General features: G+C 29.8%; 1 protein-coding gene across 3 annotated transcripts in view; it reads right to left on the bottom strand.

The window, feature by feature from the left end:
- LOC141396830 (uncharacterized) overlaps window positions 1-20,913 on the bottom strand; it is a 51,026-nt gene that overhangs the window by 11,762 nt on the left and 18,351 nt on the right. For all 3 annotated transcript variants that reach the window (XM_073972502.1, XM_073972503.1, XM_073972504.1), the window contains exon 2: window positions 18,251-19,248. In XM_073972502.1, the coding sequence (XP_073828603.1) occupies window positions 18,251-18,863 (613 nt within the window). In that variant the 5' untranslated portion in view covers window positions 18,864-19,248. The remainder of the gene's footprint in view (window positions 1-18,250; window positions 19,249-20,913) is intronic.

Raw genomic sequence — 20,913 nt, 5'->3', positions numbered from 1 at the left:
ACGTGGATTTTTTAAAGAATATTTTCCTCACAGACCCAAGACCTTTAAACGTGGATTTTTTAAAGAATATTTTCCTCACAGGCCCAAGACCTTTAAACGTGGATTTTTTTAAAGAATATTTTCCTCACAGACCCAAGGCCTTTAAATGTGGATTTTTAAACAATAGTTTTAAAGGAAAGCAAGGCCTTTAAACGTTGATTTCTGAATGAATATTGTTCAAGGAAAGCAAGGGATTTAAACGTGGATTGAATGAATATTTTTCAAGGAAGGCAAGGGATATAAACGTGTATTTCTGAAAGAATATTTTTCAAGTAAAGAAAGCCCTTCAATGTGGATTCTTGAGTAGGGATTAAATAAGATACCTGGCAAATAAACCTCAAATATTACCCACGTTAAGTAATAGGACTAGATCGTTTTATGTTTGCCGTATAGATATCCCAGACACGAACTCCTAGGTCGCTGTGTGGGTAACCATTAATGCCACATTATGTATAGGATTGTGTATTTGTTATGGCATGTAGAGGGCGTTATATCTAAGGTGTTCTTGACACCAACCTTAGGTCCATAAAGATATTGATGTCCTCGATATTATTGACACCAACCTTAGGTCCATAAAGATATCTATGTATGTCCTTGGGTATTCTTGACACCAACCGTTGGTCCATTAAGTATCGCAACTTTAGTCATAGCTACTATATCGCTTGTCCATTGAAGACACAGTGTTTCTTAGAGGCTTGGAGCGCGAAGAATCTTCAAACCATTCCCTTTGACAATTTGTGTGTCTTCCCATATAAATTGCGTAACATAAATATGTCAAGGCAACGGCAGTTGATTCCAGAATTCTATTGTTTTACTACTTAGCACTAGGAGTCTACCATCAATGTAATCAAATATCAAAACTGGGGCATTGATTTGACTGAAGAAAGGAATATTTCCTTCAAAGTTAGCTTTTATAAAGTCCATACTCTTCAAAATCAATACATTTTATCAATTTTCTTTATTGTTGACCTTAACTTTTCCGTCTAACTTCACAATACCGGTGGATTTTGTGTTGACCGAAGCCTTTAATTTTTCAATATGGCAGTAGAAGGCTCCCTTCACTACAATCAGATATCACAAATCCAAATTACAACTATAGTAGTTGATTTAACTTAAGAAAAGAATGTTTCTTCTCATTTTTCTTATGTGGGATGAACACCTTGGAACTTGAAAGAAAGTTTTAAACAAATTGCATTTATTCTTGAACGCGGCTTTTCCCACTAACTGCCAGCTAATTTGTGGTGGAGAGAATCTTATAGTTTGGCTATTTTGTACTAGGAGACTCTCATCGCTGCAATCAGATATGACACTACCAAATATCACCACCAGATGGTTAATTTGAAAAGGAATATTTCTTCGAATCATCCTATTCAGCTACGAATAACAAACTCATCGATGTGCTTTTCGATACATTTCAGCTAAGTTTATACGATTAAATAGACCTTAATATAGAGTACCTTGGCATATTCAGCTATAAATAACTAATTCAGCTAAGTAATATCTGCTAAATAAGCAACAATATGGTAGAAATTTTCAATTTTCATACTTGTGAACGTATTTAGCTACATAAATATAATTTCAGCTAACTTTAAAACATCAAAAAATCCACAATAATATCTCCCAGGAAAATCTAAGCCTATTCAGCTACAAAAAAAAAAAAAAAAATACAATTCAGCTAAGTAAATGTTGCTAAATATGCACAACAAACCATTAAATGTTAGATTCTTATTACTTTTGTGGGTATTCAGCTACTCAAGCATCAATTCATCTAACTATAAAACATCCGTAAGAGCACAATAATATCTCAGGAACAAGTCTAAGTATATTGAGCTACAAAAAACACAATTCAGCTAAGTACATTTTACTAAGTATTCTCGAAAAACCAATAAATATTAGAATTTCATTACTTTTATAGATATTCAGCTGCTCAAATTTCAATTCAGGTTACTATAAAATATGCCAAAGTTCATAATAATATCTAACAGAAAAATCTAAGCCTATTCAGCTACAAAAAATACAATTCAGCTAAGTAAATTGTACTAAATATGCAACAAAATCTATTAAATATTAGATTTTCTTCACTTTTGTAGGTATTCAGCTACTCAAGCTTCAATTCAGCTAACTATAAAACATCTTGAAGTCCTCAAGAACATTCCAGAAGAAAGTCTAAGCCTATTCAGCTACAAACACCACAATTCAGCTAAGTAAATTGTACTAAATATGCACAAAGATTAAAAATTATTTGATTTTCGTTACTTTTGTAGTTATTCAGCTACTAAAATATCAATTCAGCTAACTATAAAACATCCAAAAATGTAAACTAATATCTGCGATGAAAATCTAAGCATATTCAGCTACAAAATACACAATTCAGCTAAGTAAATTGTACTAAATATGCAACAAAATCCTTTAAATATTGGAATTTCATTCATTTTGTACGTATTCAGCTACTCAAATATCAATTCAGCTGACTATTAAACATCCAAAAGTGTGTAAAATATCTCAGAATAAAATCAAACCTATCCACCTACAAAAAACACAATTCAGCTAATTAAATTTTGCTAAATATGCACTGAAAATTATTGAATATTGAATTTTGTAGATATTCAGCTACTCAAATATCAATTCAGCTAACTAAAAAACACTCAAAACTGCACAATAATGTCACAGAACAAAATATATCGATTAAGTATTAAAATTTCTTTACTTTTGAGGGTATTCAGCTACTCAGATATCAATTCAGCTAACTATAAAATATCCAAAAGTGAACAATAATTTCACGGAACAAAATCTAAGCCTATTCAGCTACAAAAAACACAATTCAGCTAATCAAATTTGACTAAATATGCACCGAAAATCATTAAATATTAAATTTTCACCTATTTTGTAGATATTCAGATACTCAAATATCAATTCAGCTAAGTAAAAAACATTTAAAACTGCACAATAATGTCACAGAACAAAATATATGCCTATTCAGCTACCAAAAAATACAATTCAAATAGGTAAAATGTGTTCATTACTTGTACCTACAATGTTAAATCAGCTAACTATAAAACTTGCCTACTCAGGTTAAGAAACACAATTCAGCTAAGTCAATTATACTAAATATGCACAAAGAAACATTGTTTTTGTAGACATTCAGCTACTCAAATATCAATTCAGGTAAATATAAAACATCCAAAAGTGCACAATAATAGCTCAAAAGAAAATTTAACCCTATTCAGCTACAAAAACACAATTCAGCTAAGTACATTCTACTAAATATTATCGAAAAACTATTAAATATTAGAGTTTCATTGCTTTTGCAGACATTCAGCGACACAAATATCAATTCAGCTAACTTTAAAACATGCAAAACTCCACAATAATATCTCAGAAGAATGTTTATGCTTATTCAGCTACAAAAAACGCTATTCAGCTAAGTACATTCTACTAAATATTATCGAAAAACCAATAAATATTAGGTTTTCATTACTTTAGCTACAAAAGTCAGCTACTAAACTATCAATTGAGCTAATTTTGATCCTATTCAGCTACAAAAAACCAAATTCAGCTGAGTAAATTTTACTAATTATGCACAAAAAACATTTAATGTTAGATTTCCATTACATTTTTAAGCTATTCAGCTACTCCAACATCAATTCAGCTAACTATGAAATATTCAGAAGTGCACAGTAATAGCTGAAAAGGAAATTTTACCCTATTGAGCTACAAAAACACAATTCAGCTAAGTACATTCTACTAAATATTATCGAAAAACTATTAAATATTAGAGTTTCATTACTTTTGCAGATGTTCAGCTACACAAATATCAATTCAGCTAACTATAAAACATGCAAAAGTCCACAATAATATCTCGGAAGAATGTTTATGCTTATTCAGCTACAAAAAACGCTATTTAGCTAAGTACATTCTACTAAATATTATCGAAAAAACATTAAATATTAGGTTTTCGTTACTTTTGTAGCTATTCAGCTATTAAACTATCAATTCAGCTAAGTATAAAAATCCAAAAGTCTACAATATTGTATCAGAAGAAAATCTAAACCTATTCAGCTACAAAAACAACATATTCAGCTAATTAAATTGTACTAAATAATCAGAAAAAGTGTAATTATTAGATTTTCAATAATTCAGTAGGTACTCAGCTACTCAAATATGTATTCAGCTAACTTTTAAACATCCAAAAGTGTACAATAAAACCTGAGGAGAAAGTCTATGCACAATTCAGCTAAGCAAATTGTACTAAATATGTCGCAAAACCTTTTTAATTTTAGTTTTTCATCTCGTTTGTAGATATTCAGCTACTGAAATATCAATTCAGCTAACTATAAAACATCCAAAAGTGCACAATAACATCTCAGAAGAAAATTTACGCCTATTCAGCTACAAAAACGCTATTCAGCTAAGTAAAATGTAGTAAATATGCACAAAAGACTATTAAATATTCCATTTTCATTATTTTGTAAATATTAAGCTACTCAAATATCAATTCAGCTAACTATAAAATATCCAAATTTGCACAATGCTTATTCAGCTATAACAAACACAATTCAGCTAAGTTGATTGTACTAAATACGCTACAAAAACCATTAAATATTAAATTTTCATTACTTTTGTAGCTGTTCAGCTACTCAAATATCAATTCAGCTAACTATAAAACATCTTGAAGTCCTCAATAACACACCAGAAGAATACCTAAGCCTATTCAGCTACAAAAAACACAATTCAGCTAAGTAAATTATACTAAATGTAAAAAAAAAATCCATTAAAATTAGATTCCCATTACATTTGTAGATAATCAATTCAGCTAACATTAAATTATGTAATTAAACTCTATAATGTCTTAGAATGAAATCTAATCTTATTCAACATCAAAAACAAAAGACTATATTCAGCTAAACAAATATGTCGTGAATTTATTCTTCTCAACCCAATATACACCACCACTTCATGCAATTTCACGAAAACAAACATCAAAACTTTAAATAGCAACTCATTCTGAGGCGAAAAAAACATGGAGAAACTACCATTATTTTAAGTTAAATCCCTCAGGCTTTAAACTAAACACAGATATTTACTTATGTATGTAAGTATGTGTGTATATACCTATGTGTTTATCATGATGATAACCATGACCATGCATGAGAAGAGTAAAGGTCAAAATAACTGTTTAGACATTAATGTCAGTCAACATTTCTATAGAATGTATTTCTCTGTAATGGACAGACACACACAACGATTAACCCCCCAAAACACTGTGAACATTGTTTGACAACACTAATCAGCTGCCTGCTGCTGCTACTTTTATTTACAGTAGCAACAATAACAAAAACATGAATATCATCACCATTGCCATCATCAACAGTCAAAAATAGAAGAACTGTTATTTGTTTAATGATACTCAGTGGAACAAAGTACCCACCAGAGAACAGAGCAAAAAAAGGTCAAGCCAAATATAACAGCTATGTTATTTGTTTTGCTTGTATGTGTGTGTTTGCAAGACCCCTACGGGACGCAAGTGATGTAAATAGATTGTGAACAAATTGCTTAAATGTAATAAAAAAATATTAAAGAAAATAATGTTAACAATATCTATATAATTATTTATATATAATAATAAATATATAATGGAATTAGTTTTTGTATTATTATTTTTTGTTTTGTTTGTCTTTTGAGAGACACACATAATTGTTTATGTGTCAATAAAAGTTAACTAAAATCCCTCAAGTAATTTTAGAAATGAGAAAAAACAACTCAGATGATAACTTTAATATTTCCTTAGCTGAATTCAGTTATTTATAGCTGAATAAGCTTAAATTTGTCTTAAAGGATATTATTGAGTACCTTTTGCCGGGTTTTATGTTAGCTGAATTGTTATTACACTAGCTGAATGGGTATAAAATCCTATAAAATTAAATATGTATTTGTTATTCCCATGTAATAAGTAAGTTTTACTTAGCTGAATTGATTTTGTGGTAGCTGAATAGGCTTTTACCTCCATTAAAGTTAATACTAAGTACGTTTTGAGGTTCTTATGTTAGCTGGATATGTAATAAGGTAGCTGAATATAGCCAAAAGTATGTGAAATGAAATATTTATTTGTAACCAAGTTTCACTTAGCTGAATGGAGATTTTTTTATAGCTGAATAGATGTAAATGTAATATTTATTGGTTATTCTTACAATATAAGTATGTTTTATTTAGCTGAATTGGGATTTTTGTAGCTGAATTGTTCTAATTCTTCACTAAAGTTATTACTGAGTACTTTTTGGGGATTTTATGTTAGCTGAATTGGTAATAGAGTAGCTGAATACGATAAAAATAATTCTTAGTGTTGTATCTGCTTGTTATTCTTATATAATAAGAATATTTTACTTAGCTGAATTGAGATTTTTATAGCTAGGAATACAAGGAAACGCAATTCAGTTAACAAAATTGTACCTAATATACCCAAAAACCATTTAATTTAAGATTTTCACTACTTTTATAGGTAATTAGCTGGTCAAATGTCAATTCAGCTAACTATGGAATAGCCAAAAGTGCACAGTAATATCTCAAAAGAAAATCTAAGCATATTCAGCTACAAAAAACACAATTCAGCTAAGTAAATTTAACATAAATATTAGATTTTTATTGCCTTTGAAAAAATTCAGCTACTCAAAAATCAATTCAGCTAACTGTAAAATATCCAAAACTACACAATAATATCTTAGGAAAAATTAAGCCCTATTCAGCTAAAAAAAAGAACGCCATTCAGCTAAGTAAAATTTACTAAATATGCATAAAAAATCATTAAATATTAGATTTTCATTACTTTAGTATGTATTCAGCTACTCAAATACCAATTCAGCTGACTTCAAGACATCCACAAGTGTACAATACTATCTCTAAAGAAAATTAAAGCCTATTCAGCTACAAAAAACATAATTCAGCTAAATAAATGATATTAATTATACACAAAACACCACTAAATATTAAATTTGCTTACTTTTGTAGGTATTCAGCTACTCAAATATCAGTTCAGCTAACTATAAAACATTCAAAAGTGCACAATAACATCCACAATTATATCTCAGAAGAAAATTTAAGCCTATTCAGCTACAAAAAACTCTATTCAGCTAAGTAAATTTTACTAAATATATCCCAAAATGCCATTAAATATTAGATTTTCATTATTTTAGTATGTATTCAGCTACTCAAATAACAATTCAGCTGACTTCAAGACATCCACAAGTGTACAATACTATCTCTAAAGAAAATTAAAGCCTATTCAGCTACAAAAAACATAATTCAGCTAAATAAATGCTACTAATTATACACAAAACACCACTAAATATTAAATTTGATTACTTTTGTAGGTATTCAGCTACACAAATATCAATTCAGCTAACTATAAAACATTCAAAAGTGCACAGTAATATCTACAATTATATCTCAGAAGAAAATTTAAGCCTATTCAACTACAAAAAACTTTATTCAGCTAAGTAAATTTTACTAAATATATCCCAAAATGCCATTAAATACTCGATTTCCGTTACATTTGTAGCTATTCAGCTACTCAAATATCAATTCAGCTAACTATAAAACAACACCTATACAGTGTATAGCCTCCAAGGTTTTTATGTTAGCTGAATTGATGTTATAAAATCACATAAATAGTTGCTGAATGTGTTTTAAATCATATGAAGTAAAATCTGTATTTTTAATTCTACTGTAATAAGCACGATTTACTCAGCTGGATTCAATTTTTTGTAGCTGAATAAGCCTAATTTTCATTTTTCAGGTTGTTTATGTTAGTTGAATTAATATTTTGATAGCTGAATATGTAGAAAATCAGCTGAATTGAATATATCTAATGAAATGTTTTTAAAAATTGTTTATAAAGTACTACTAAAGTCATTTGAGCAGTATTCCTTTAGCTGAATTGATTTTCATATAGCTGAATATGTCAAAAAGTAAGCGAAACTTAGTTTTATTTGCTAATGTGACATTTTCAGTTAACTTTATTCAGCTGAATTGCTTATGAATAGTTGAATGTGATTTTAGTTGCTTATAAATTCAATATTTATATATATTTATAATCATTTTATACAATATTTTCTTTGTTGAATTGAATATATTCGTTGGAATTTCCTTCAAATTGTTTATAATATGTAAACTAAGTTATTTTGTGAAACATTTCCTTAGCTGAATTTATTTTCTAGTAGCTGAATATTTCAAAAAAGTAAGCGAAATTTATTTTTCTTTGTTATTAAATAATTATCAGCGAACTTTGCTTAGCTGAATTGTGTTTTATTTGCTGCAATTGATTTTAATTGCTTTTAATGATTGAATTTTGTCATTTTTGGCAATATTTTATTTATTTATTTTTTTATTTATTTTATTTATTAGTCTATGGATATTTTTCCTTACAGACTATATAAATGAACAATTTTGTACTTAATTCTGTGAATTCAAATGTATTACAATTTTACTTTTTACAGTATTAATATCCATGGAAAAATCAAAAAGACTATACAATTCATTAAAATCTTTAGACATTCTAGTTAAGGGATCAGCATTTTCATAATTCATTCTTGAAAATTTAATAGCTAGTGGTACATAATTTCGAGTAAGTCGTTGGGGAATATTAAAACAAATATTGTTGACGAGAAAACCAGCTGTGACATCACCCATTATAACATTAAAAAGGAATGACACATTTAGCATTTTCCTACGGCTTTTCAGAGTAGGCAGCTTGATCAGGGAAAGTCTATCAGTATATGACGGAAGACTATATAAAGAAAAGTTTAGGCTTCGTAAACAGAAAAGCAGGAATTGTTTTTGAACTGACTCGATGCGATCGCTGTGTTTAATATATATAGGGTCCCATATGATCGAAGAATATTCCAGTATAGGGCGAACAAGTGTAGTGTATAAATTTTTTGTGACATAAGGATCATTGAACTCCTTACTCCATCGTTTAACAAACCCCAGCACAGACTTTGCTTTGTTTATTGTTACTGAAATGTGTGCATTAAAATTTAGTTTACAATCCAGCAAAACTCCAAGATCAACAAAGGTGTTAACTTTTTCCAAAAAATAGTCGTTGAGCGTATAACTAGTATCCAATAACTTCTTTCTAGTAAATCTCATAAGTTTACATTTCGAATGATTAAGTTCCATAAGATTAATATTACACCAATAAGCAAATGAATTCAAATCATTTTGCAACAACTGATTGTTTGACATATCTGCAAAACTGAGGAATATTTTTACATCGTCGGCGTACATCAAGATATTAGAAAACTTTATTGTTTGAGGCAAGTCGTTTATGAATAATGAAAACAGAAGTGGTCCTAGATGGCTGCCTTGTGGGACTCCAGAAGTAACATCGATTCTTTTTGATATTGTATTTTTAAAATTTACATGCTGTATTCTTCGTTGTAGATACGAGGAAATCCAGTTTACACTTCTGTTAGTAAAACCTATGTTCTCAAGTTTTAATAGTAACAGCTTATGATTTACTTTATCGAAAGCTTTGCTGAAATCCGTGTAAACAGTATCGGTTTGCTTTCCTTGAACAAATCCCCGATTGACAAGTGTGGAAAAGTGGAGAAGGTTAGTTGTTGTGGAGCATTTTTTCTGAAATCCATGTTGATAGGGAGATACAAGAGAACTGACATCATGGTAAAGGTTATCAGTGATGATTTTTTCAAAAAGCTTTGGAATCACACTTAATTTTGCTATTCCTCGATAATTTGAAACATCAGATTTATTTCCACATTTAAAAAGGGGAATAATATATGATGTTTTCCATGCATCTGGAAAAACAGCTTGACTGATAGAAGCGTTGAACAATATGGTTAAAGGTAAAACAAAGGCATCAGCACATTTTATTAAAATACTGAATTAGAATTTCATGCAGCTGAATTGAATATATCTGATGGAACTTTTAACAAAGTGTTTATAGAGTGCTAACAAATTAATTTTTGACAATATTTCCTGCTGAATTGATTTTCAAGTAGCTGAATATGTTGAAAAAGTATGCGAAATTATTTTTTCTTTGTTATTAAAATTTTTTCACCAAACTTTGCTCAGCTGAATTGTGTTTAAGTAGCTGAAATTTATTTTAATTGCTTTTAAAGATTAAATTTTGTCAATTTCAGCAATATTTTCTCTGCTGAATTAAAATTTCATGCGGCTGAATTGAATATTATGTCATTATGAGCAATATTTCCTCAGCGGAATTGATTTTCTAGTAGCTGAATATATGAAAAAGTAAGCAAAACTTAGATTTTTTTATTATTATTATATTTTCAATGATGTTTGCTCAGCTGAATTGTTTTCTAGAAACTGAAATTGCTCTTAATTCCTTATAACGCTTGAATTTAGTAATTTTTAGCAATGTTTTCTTTGCTGAATTTGAAATTAATGCAGCTGAATTGAATATATTCGACGGAATTTTATTAAAAATTGTTTATTAAATGGTAATTAAGTCATTCTTATCAACATTTCCTTAGCTGAATTGATTTTCAAAATTTTTTTGTCAAAATGTTAGCGATATTTATTTTTCTTCATTATTACAATATTTTCAGCAAACTTTTCTTAGCTAAATTGTAAATTAATAGCTGAATATGCTTTTAAATTTTTAGTTGGTGCATTTTCAACAAACCTTTCCTAGCTGAATTCATATTATAACAACTGAATATGTGAAGAAGTAAAGAGCGTACAAATTTTTATTGAAATTATTATTTTTTACGGTTAACTTTACTTAGCTGAATTCCTTATTAATAGCTGAATATGCTTTTTTATTCTTATAAACCTTAAGCTGAAGCAATTTCAACAATATTTTCTTTGCTGAATTCACATTATAACAGCTGAATATTCAAAAAAGTGAATAAAATTTCATTTTTCTATGAAATTTTAGCTTTTTTAGCAAGCTTTGCTTAGCTGAATTGTTTAGTAATAGCTGAATATGCTTTTTTAATTCTTATAAACCTTTAGTGGGAGAAATTTCAGTAGTATTTTCTTAGCTGAATTCATATAATAACAGCTGAATATACAAAAAAGTGAATAAAATTTAATTTTTCTATGAAATCTTAGCTTTTTTAGCAAACTTTATTTGGCTGAATTACTGTTTAATAGCAGAATTTGATTTTTTATTCTTATAAACCTTAAGTTGAAGCAATTTCAACAATATTTTCTTTGCTGAATTCACATTATAACAACTGAATATTCAAAAAAGTGAATAAAATTTCATTTTTCTATGAAATTTTAGCTTTTTTAGCAAGCTTTGCTTAGCTGAATTGTTTAGTAATAGCTGAATATGCTTTTTTAATTCTTATAAACCTTTAGTGGGAGAAATTTCAGTAGTATTTTCTTAGCTGAATTCATATAATAACAGCTGAATATACAAAAAAGTGAATAAAATTTAATTTTTCTATGAAATCTTAGCTTTCTTAGCAAACTTTATTTGGCTGAATTACTGTTTAATAGCAGAATTTGATTTTTTATTCTTATAAACCTTAAGTTGAAGCATTTTCAACAATATTTTCTTTGCTGAATTCACATTATAACAGCTGAATATACAAAAAAAGTGAATAAAATTTAAGTTCTCTATGAAATTTTAGCTTTTTTAGCAAACTTTGCTTAGCTGAATTGTGTAGTAATAGCTGAATATGCTTTTTAATTCCTATAAACCTTTAGCGGGAGAATTTTCAACAATATTTTCTTTGCTGAATTCACATTATAACAGCTGAATATACAAAAAAGTGATTAAACTTTAATTTTTCTATGAAATTTTAGTTTTTTAGCAAAGTTTGCTTTGCTGAATTCCTTATTAATAGCTGAATATGCCTTTTTATTATAGCTGAATATGCTTTTTTATTTTCGAGTAGCTGAATTTGTCAAAAAAGTTAGCGATATTTATTTTTCTTCATTAAAATATTTTCAGCAAACTTTTCTTAGCTGAATTGTGTTTAAGTAGCTGGAATTTATTTTATTTGATTTTAAAGATTAAGTTTTGTCAATTTCAACAATATTTTCTCTGATGAATTAGAAATTCATGTAGCTGAATTTAATATTTTCGCGAGAATTTTGTTCAAAATTGTTTATAAAAAGTTAATTAAGTCATTATGAGCAATATTTCCTTAGCTGAATTGATTTGCTAGTAGCTAAATATGTGAAAAAGTAAGCGAAATTTATTTTTCTTTGTTATTAAAAAATTGTCAGCGAACTTTCCTTAGCTGAATTGTGTTTAAGTAGCTGGAATTTATTTTATTTGATTTTAAAGATTAAATTTTGTCAATTTCAACAATATTTTCTCTGCTGAATTAAAATTTCATGCAGCTGAATTGAATATATTCGACGGAATTTTATTAAACATTGTTTATAAAATGTGTCGCAAGAAATAGAGAATTATTTTCTTATTTTGTCAATGATATATAAAATATTATACATGAAATGTAATATGGTCGCTAACATTCGAATATCGAATATGCAATAAAGAAGAATAAAATGTTAATTAAGCCATTTTGAACAACATTTCCTTAGCTGAATTGATTTTCGAGTAGCTGAATTTGTCAAAAAAGTTAGCGATATTTATTTTTCTTCATTAAAATATTTTCAGCAAACTTTTCTTAGCTGAATTGTGTTTAAGTAGCTGGAATTTATTTTATTTGATTTTAAAGATTAAGTTTTGTCAATTTCAACAATATTTTCTCTGATGAATTAGAAATTCATGTAGCTGAATTTAATATTTTCGCGAGAATTTTGTTCAAAATTGTTTATAAAAAGTTAATTAAGTCATTATGAGCAATATTTCCTTAGCTGAATTGATTTGCTAGTAGCTAAATATGTGAAAAAGTAAGCGAAATTTATTTTTCTTTGTTATTAAAAAATTGTCAGCGAACTTTCCTTAGCTGAATTGTGTTTAAGTAGCTGAAATTTATTTTAATTGCTTTTAAAGATTAAATTTTGTCAATTTCAGCAATATTTTCTCTGCTGAATTAAAATTTCATGCGGCTGAATTGAATATTATGTCATTATGAGCAATATTTCCTCAGCGGAATTGATTTTCTAGTAGCTGAATATATGAAAAAGTAAGCAAAACTTAGATTTTTTTATTATTATTATATTTTCAATGATGTTTGCTCAGCTGAATTGTTTTCTAGAAACTGAAATTGCTCTTAATTCCTTATAACGCTTGAATTTAGTAATTTTTAGCAATGTTTTCTTTGCTGAATTTGAAATTAATGCAGCTGAATTGAATATATTCGACGGAATTTTATTAAAAATTGTTTATAAAATGGTAATTAAGTCATTCTTATCAACATTTCCTTAGCTGAATTGATTTTCAAAATTTTTTTGTCAAAATGTTAGCGATATTTATTTTTCTTCATTATTACAATATTTTCAGCAAACTTTTCTTAGCTAAATTGTAAATTAATAGCTGAATATGCTTTTAAATTTTTAGTTGGTGCATTTTCAACAAACCTTTCCTAGCTGAATTCATATTATAACAACTGAATATGTGAAGAAGTAAAGAGCGTACAAATTTTTATTGAAATTATTATTTTTTACGGTTAACTTTACTTAGCTGAATTCCTTATTAATAGCTGAATATGCTTTTTTATTCTTATAAACCTTAAGCTGAAGCAATTTCAACAATATTTTCTTTGCTGAATTCACATTATAACAGCTGAATATTCAAAAAAGTGAATAAAATTTCATTTTTCTATGAAATTTTAGCTTTTTTAGCAAGCTTTGCTTAGCTGAATTGTTTAGTAATAGCTGAATATGCTTTTTTAATTCTTATAAACCTTTAGTGGGAGAAATTTCAGTAGTATTTTCTTAGCTGAATTCATATAATAACAGCTGAATATACAAAAAAGTGAATAAAATTTAATTTTTCTATGAAATCTTAGCTTTTTTAGCAAACTTTATTTGGCTGAATTACTGTTTAATAGCAGAATTTGATTTTTTATTCTTATAAACCTTAAGTTGAAGCAATTTCAACAATATTTTCTTTGCTGAATTCACATTATAACAACTGAATATTCAAAAAAGTGAATAAAATTTCATTTTTCTATGAAATTTTAGCTTTTTTAGCAAGCTTTGCTTAGCTGAATTGTTTAGTAATAGCTGAATATGCTTTTTTAATTCTTATAAACCTTTAGTGGGAGAAATTTCAGTAGTATTTTCTTAGCTGAATTCATATAATAACAGCTGAATATACAAAAAAGTGAATAAAATTTAATTTTTCTATGAAATCTTAGCTTTCTTAGCAAACTTTATTTGGCTGAATTACTGTTTAATAGCAGAATTTGATTTTTTATTCTTATAAACCTTAAGTTGAAGCATTTTCAACAATATTTTCTTTGCTGAATTCACATTATAACAGCTGAATATACAAAAAAAGTGAATAAAATTTAAGTTCTCTATGAAATTTTAGCTTTTTTAGCAAACTTTGCTTAGCTGAATTGTGTAGTAATAGCTGAATATGCTTTTTAATTCCTATAAACCTTTAGCGGGAGAATTTTCAACAATATTTTCTTTGCTGAATTCACATTATAACAGCTGAATATACAAAAAAGTGATTAAACTTTAATTTTTCTATGAAATTTTAGTTTTTTAGCAAAGTTTGCTTTGCTGAATTCCTTATTAATAGCTGAATATGCCTTTTTATTATAGCTGAATATGCTTTTTTATTTTCGAGTAGCTGAATTTGTCAAAAAAGTTAGCGATATTTATTTTTCTTCATTAAAATATTTTCAGCAAACTTTTCTTAGCTGAATTGTGTTTAAGTAGCTGGAATTTATTTTATTTGATTTTAAAGATTAAGTTTTGTCAATTTCAACAATATTTTCTCTGCTGAATTAGAAATTCATGTAGCTGAATTTAATATTTTCGCGAGAATTTTGTTCAAAATTGTTTATAAAAAGTTAATTAAGTCATTATGAGCAATATTTCCTTAGCTGAATTGATTTGCTAGTAGCTAAATATGTGAAAAAGTAAGCGAAATTTATTTTTCTTTGTTATTAAAAAATTGTCAGCGAACTTTCCTTAGCTGAATTGTGTTTAAGTAGCTGGAATTTATTTTATTTGATTTTAAAGATTAAATTTTGTCAATTTCAACAATATTTTCTCTGCTGAATTAAAATTTCATGCAGCTGAATTGAATATATTCGACGGAATTTTATTAAACATTGTTTATAAAATGTTAATTAAGCCATTTTGAACAACATTTCCTTAGCTATATTGATTTTCAAGTAGCTGAATTTGTCAAAAAAGTAAGCGATATTTATTTTTCATCATTATTACAATATTTTCAGCAAACTTTTCATAGCTGAATTGCTAATTAATAGCTGAATATGCTTTTAAATTTGTATTTGGTGCATTTTCAACAAACTTTTCCTAGCTGAATTCATATTCTAACAACTAAATATGTGAAGAAGTAAAGAGCATATAAATTTTCATTGAAATTATTGTTTTTTTCAGTAAACATTACTTAGCTGAATTCCGTATTAATAGCTGAATATGCATTTTTATTCTTAAAAACCTTAAGTTGAAGCATTTTCAACAATATTTTCTTTGCTGAATTCACATTATAATAGCTGAATATACAAAAAAGTGAATAAACTTTAATTTTTCTATGAAATTTTAGCTTTTTAGCAAACTTTGCTTAGCTGAATTGTTTAGTAATAGCTGAATATGCTTTCTAATTCTTATAAACCTTTAGTGGGAGAATTTTCAACAATATTTTCTTAGCTGAATTCGCATTATAACAGCTGAATATACAAAAAAGTGAATAAACTTTAATTTTTCTATGAAATTTTAGCTTTTTTAGCAAGCTTTGCTTTGCTGAATTCCTTATTAATAGCTGAGTATGCTTTTTTAATCTTATAAACCTTAAGTTGAAGCGTTTTCAACAATATTTTCTGCTGAATTAACATTATAACAGGTGAATATAAAAAAAAGAGAATAAAATTTAATTTTTCTATGAAATTTTAGCTTTTTTAACAAACTTTGCTTAGCTGAATTGTTTATTAATTGCTGAATATGATTTTTAATTCTTATAAACCTTTATTGGAGGTGGGGTTTGTTTTTCTTTTCTTTCGTTTTTTCATAGTAGGCAGTTTTTTTCTAGGGGAGGGTTACTAACCCGACGCCCAAACCCAAGTTTTTAACGTTCTTATGGGTGAACGCGCGGCACATGTTAGCTCACTACCTTTAACGGGTGTTAAATGCAGTTCCCCAGGTGACACCACGGGGAGGTCAGTGTCCACTTGAGATGAAAGAGGGACCAAGACAAATCCTGGGCTTTGCCATGTTAACACCGGTCAGGACCGTTCCTTGGTATCTTCCATCCCCTACGTCACCCAAACCTTTAGTGGGAGCATTTTCAAAAATATTTTCTTTGCTGAATTCACATTATAACAGCTGAATATACAAAAAAGTGAATAAACTTTAATTTTTCTATGAAATTTTAGCTTTTTTAGCAAACATAGCTTAGCTGAATTGTTTAATAATAGCTGAATATGCTTTTTAATTCTTATAAACCTTTAGTGGGAGAATTTTCAACAATATTTTCTTAGCTGAATTCATATTATAACAGCAGAATAAGCAAAAAAGCGAAGATAATTTAATTTTTCTTGGAAATATTAGCTTTTGTTGTAAACTTTACTTTGCTGAATTACTAATTAATAGCTGAATATGCTTTACAATTGTTAAAAACACCAAGTTCTTGGATTTTCAACAATATTTTCTTTGCTGAATTCATATTATAGCAGCTGAATATGTGTAATTGTAATTTTTCTTCGTTATCATTGTGTTTTCAGCAAACTTTACTTTGCTGAATTACTGATTAATAGCTGAATTGTATGTTTTATTCTTATAAACCTTAAGTTGGAGCATTTTATACAAATATTTTCTTTGCTGAATTCATGCTATAACAGCTGAATGGGTCAAAAAGTAAAGAAAATTTAATTTTTCTTTGAAATTTTAGTTTTCTTGGTAAATCTTACTAAGCTGAATTGCTTCTTAATGGCTGAATATCCTTTCTATTTTTTATAAACCTTTTGTTGAAGATTTTCCATCAATATTTTCTTTGCTGAATTCACATTTTAACCGGTATATTTATGAAAAAGTACTGAAAATATATACATATTTTTGTTAATGTAGAATGGCTGAATTGCTTTTAATAGCTGAATATGCTTTTGTATGGCCTTCTCATCTAAATGTGGTCTATTATTCTATAGAAAACCCCTAAAAAAGACTTTCATGAAATTTTTTAATTCTTTAGAAGATCTTAATAGAGATTGTCCATTATATAGAAGACTGACATTGAGACCATCCGTTACCTAGTAGACCCTATCTTCTATTCTATTCTTGGAAGGCCCTATGGTGGTGTTCTGTTGTATAGAATCCTATATAGGTCTTTAATTGTATAAAAGACCCCTATGGAGGTATTCTAGGTATTCCATTCGTTAGAAACACCCTACGGCTATCTTATATTCTATGGAAGAACCTGTGGTGATGTTCTATTATATAGGAGGACCCTTTATGTATAGGTATTTAATTGTATAGAAGATCCCTATGGTGGACTTATATTCTCTAGAAGATTCCTAACGAAGTCCTCCAACCTATAGAAGACATCTATCGAGGTCCTAATATTTAGGTATTCAGTTCTATGTAGATCCTAGATTCAGTTTTATGAAGAACTTACAGGGGTTTTCAATTTTATATTTTCTATAGAAGACCCTAATTGACATTTTCCATGCTGCATAAGGCCCCTATGAGGTCATCTATTCTTCTACAAAAAGTTGCAAATCGCGTTTCCAATACGCCCCATTTTCCAGTATTAATTAATATTTGTCATACGCACCCAAATTAAAAATAATATTAATCATACGCCCATTAGAAAAAGTTGCATTTATTGTTTCAATACAAAAATGCCCCAAAAATTCGCTACAAAACCAAGTCTTGATTAATTAAAAAAGTTGGGAAGTGGACCAAAAAGTTCTCTCCATAAAAAGATTTTCAAAAATAAAAATTTAAATTGCCGTCTTCTCCACCCAAAACCTTCTTCCAAATCTGTTAAAAAAGAAAAAAAATGTTAACCAAAGTCATGCCAAGTGAAAACGACAAATGATTAATGTTTCTACCTCCCTCACCCCATCCCACCCCACTTCTTCTTCTTCTACTCTCTTTCTCTCGTACTCACCTGTAGGATAAACAATTATTGTTGTGGCACGATTTTTATTGCCAGCCGCTATAAACGTGGCCACAGTTTGAGCGGTGGGAAATGCTGCTGCTGCCGCCGCTGCTGTTGTTGTTGTCGCTGCAGTGGTGGTCGCGGCTTCCAAATGTGTGCCATTCGTCAAAGTTGTCACAGCCATATCAGCTGCTGCCACAGCTGTAGCATAACTATCAAAGCTACTACCATTACCAACCAGGCCACTGCCATCATTTATCCGGCCATAAACAAACTCATCATCGGCATATGTTTCTAATTGAGTTGGGGATACATGGGGTGTATCATCGGATGCTAAGACGGGTGAACCAAAGTATTGAGCTGAGTAATCACCATTGTTGGCGGCGGTGTTGTTGTGCTTATGGGAAGAAAGGGTTTTATTCAGCATTGCTTTCAGACGTTGAGTTGGACCATCTATGGTGGTGGTGGTGGCCTTAGATGTAATTCTAGATGCAGTGGTATCAGCAGGATTATATACAAAGGCAGATTCGTTTCTTCGATCTGTAATTGGTGTTGTTGTTGTGGTAATTCTCATTGTTGTTGTCGGTGTTTGTGGGCTTGTTGCTAATGGCGGTGGCAGCATTATTGGACTTATTATTGTCCTCGTTGTGACAATAGCTACAGAAGGTGTTGCTATTGCTGTTATTATTGTTGTCAATAATGTCAACAGCAGCTGCAGCAGCAGTTGTCGTTTTTGTTGTAGAATAATCTTTGTAATTGTTGTTATTATTGTGTTGTCGTTCTTCTTCCCTCTTTCCTTCCCTCTTTGTTGTTGTTGTTACTTTGAAAAGCCGGCTAGGAAATTTCCTTTGGGCTTTGGCGCGGATGACAAAAATAGTTCATTGTTATTTTTTCATTTGTCTTCAAGGTCTCTTGTTCATCTTTTAGTTTTTCAGATTTTCTTTGTATGTGCGTGTCTTTCTTGAGATAATTCCAGTTGTTGTTGTGGGGGTTTGTGATTAACTTGCCTTTGTAAAGAAGAAAATTGAAAGAAAAGAAAGAATGAAAAAAATTTTTAGATGTCTGTTTTGTTTTGGCTTTATTATCGCCATTATTTATTTAGGTTATGATTTATGGGCTTATTATTATGTTAACTAGACTTTTGTCTTAGTCACTCCTCACTCTTTTGGCTTCTCACACACAGCCACTGTTGGTTGTGTGCGTATGATCATTGCCACAACACAGGATTAAGCATGCAACTTGAGTGTTGGCTTATTCACTCTCCCCCATTATTTCCGTTCCTCATAAATAATATTTTAGGGGGTATGATTTTTTCATAATCAAAAATTAATCACGCATCCTAAACTACGTTGCAAAGACTAATGGAAATTTATTCCATAATAGAACCCTAAGGATTGCTACATTCAAGTCTTCCATTCTATAAAAGACTCGTATGGAGGTGTTCTATTCTATAGAAGCCACACCTACGGTGGTTTCTATTCTATAGAAGCCACACCTACGGTGGTCTTCTATTCTATAGAAGACAAATCTACGGTGGTCTTCTATTCTATAGAAGCCACACCTACGGTGGTCTTCTATTCTATAGAAGCCACACCTACGGTGGTCTTCTATTCTATAGAAGCCACACCTACGGTGGTCTTCTATTCTATAGAAGCCACACCTACGGTGGTCTTCTATTCTATAGAAGCCACACCTACGGTGGTCTTCTATTCTATAGAAGCCACACCTACGGTGGTCTTCTATTCTATAGAAGCCACACCTACGGTGGTCTTCTATTCTATAGAAGCCACACCTACGGTGGTCTTCTATTCTATAGAAGCCACACCTACAGTGGTCTTCTATTCCATAGAAGCCACCTATGGTGGTCTTCTATTTCATAGAAGCCACCTATGTTGGTCTTCTATTTCATAGAAGCCACCTATGTTGGTCTTCTATTTCATAGAAGCCACCTATGTTGGTCTTCCATTTCATAGAAGCCACCTATGGTGGTCTTCTATTTCATAGAAGCCTCCTATCTGTTCTATTCCATAGAAGCCACCTATGGTGGTCTTCTATTCCATAGAAGCCACCTATGGTGGTCTTCTATTCCATAGAAGCCACCTACGGCGGTCATCTATTCCATAGAAGCCACCTATGGTAGTCTTCTATTCCATAGAAGCCACCTATGGTGGTCTTCTATTCCATAGAAGGCCCCTATGGTAGTCTTCTATTCCATAGACGCCACCTCTGGTGGTCTTCTATTCCTTAGAAGCCACCTATGGTGGTCTTCTATTCCATAGAAGCCACCTATGGTGGTCTTCTATTCCATAGAAGCCACCTACGGCTGTCATCTATTCCATAGAAGCCATCTTTGGTGGTCTTCTATTCCATAGAAACCACCTATAGTGGTCTTCTATTCCATAGACGCCACCTCTGGTGGTGTTCTATTCCTTAGAAGCCACCTACGGCGGTCATCTATTCCATAGAAGCCACCTATGGTAGTCTTCTATTCCATAGAAGCCACCTATGGTGGTCTTCTGTTCCATAAGAATCACCTCTGGTGGTCTTCTATTCCTTAGAAGCCACCTATGGTGGTCTTCTATTTCATAGAAGCCACCTATCTATTCCTTAGAAGCCACCCATGGTGGTCTTCTATTCCTTAGAAGCCACCTATGTTGGTCTTCTATTCCTTA

The sequence above is a fragment of the Musca autumnalis genome, unplaced genomic scaffold (genome assembly GCF_047663935.1).
Source record: "Musca autumnalis isolate F117 unplaced genomic scaffold, ASM4766393v1 scaffold_3, whole genome shotgun sequence".
Taxonomy (NCBI): Eukaryota; Metazoa; Arthropoda; class Insecta; order Diptera; family Muscidae; genus Musca; species Musca autumnalis.
This window is presented reverse-complemented; position numbering and strand designations above follow the sequence as displayed.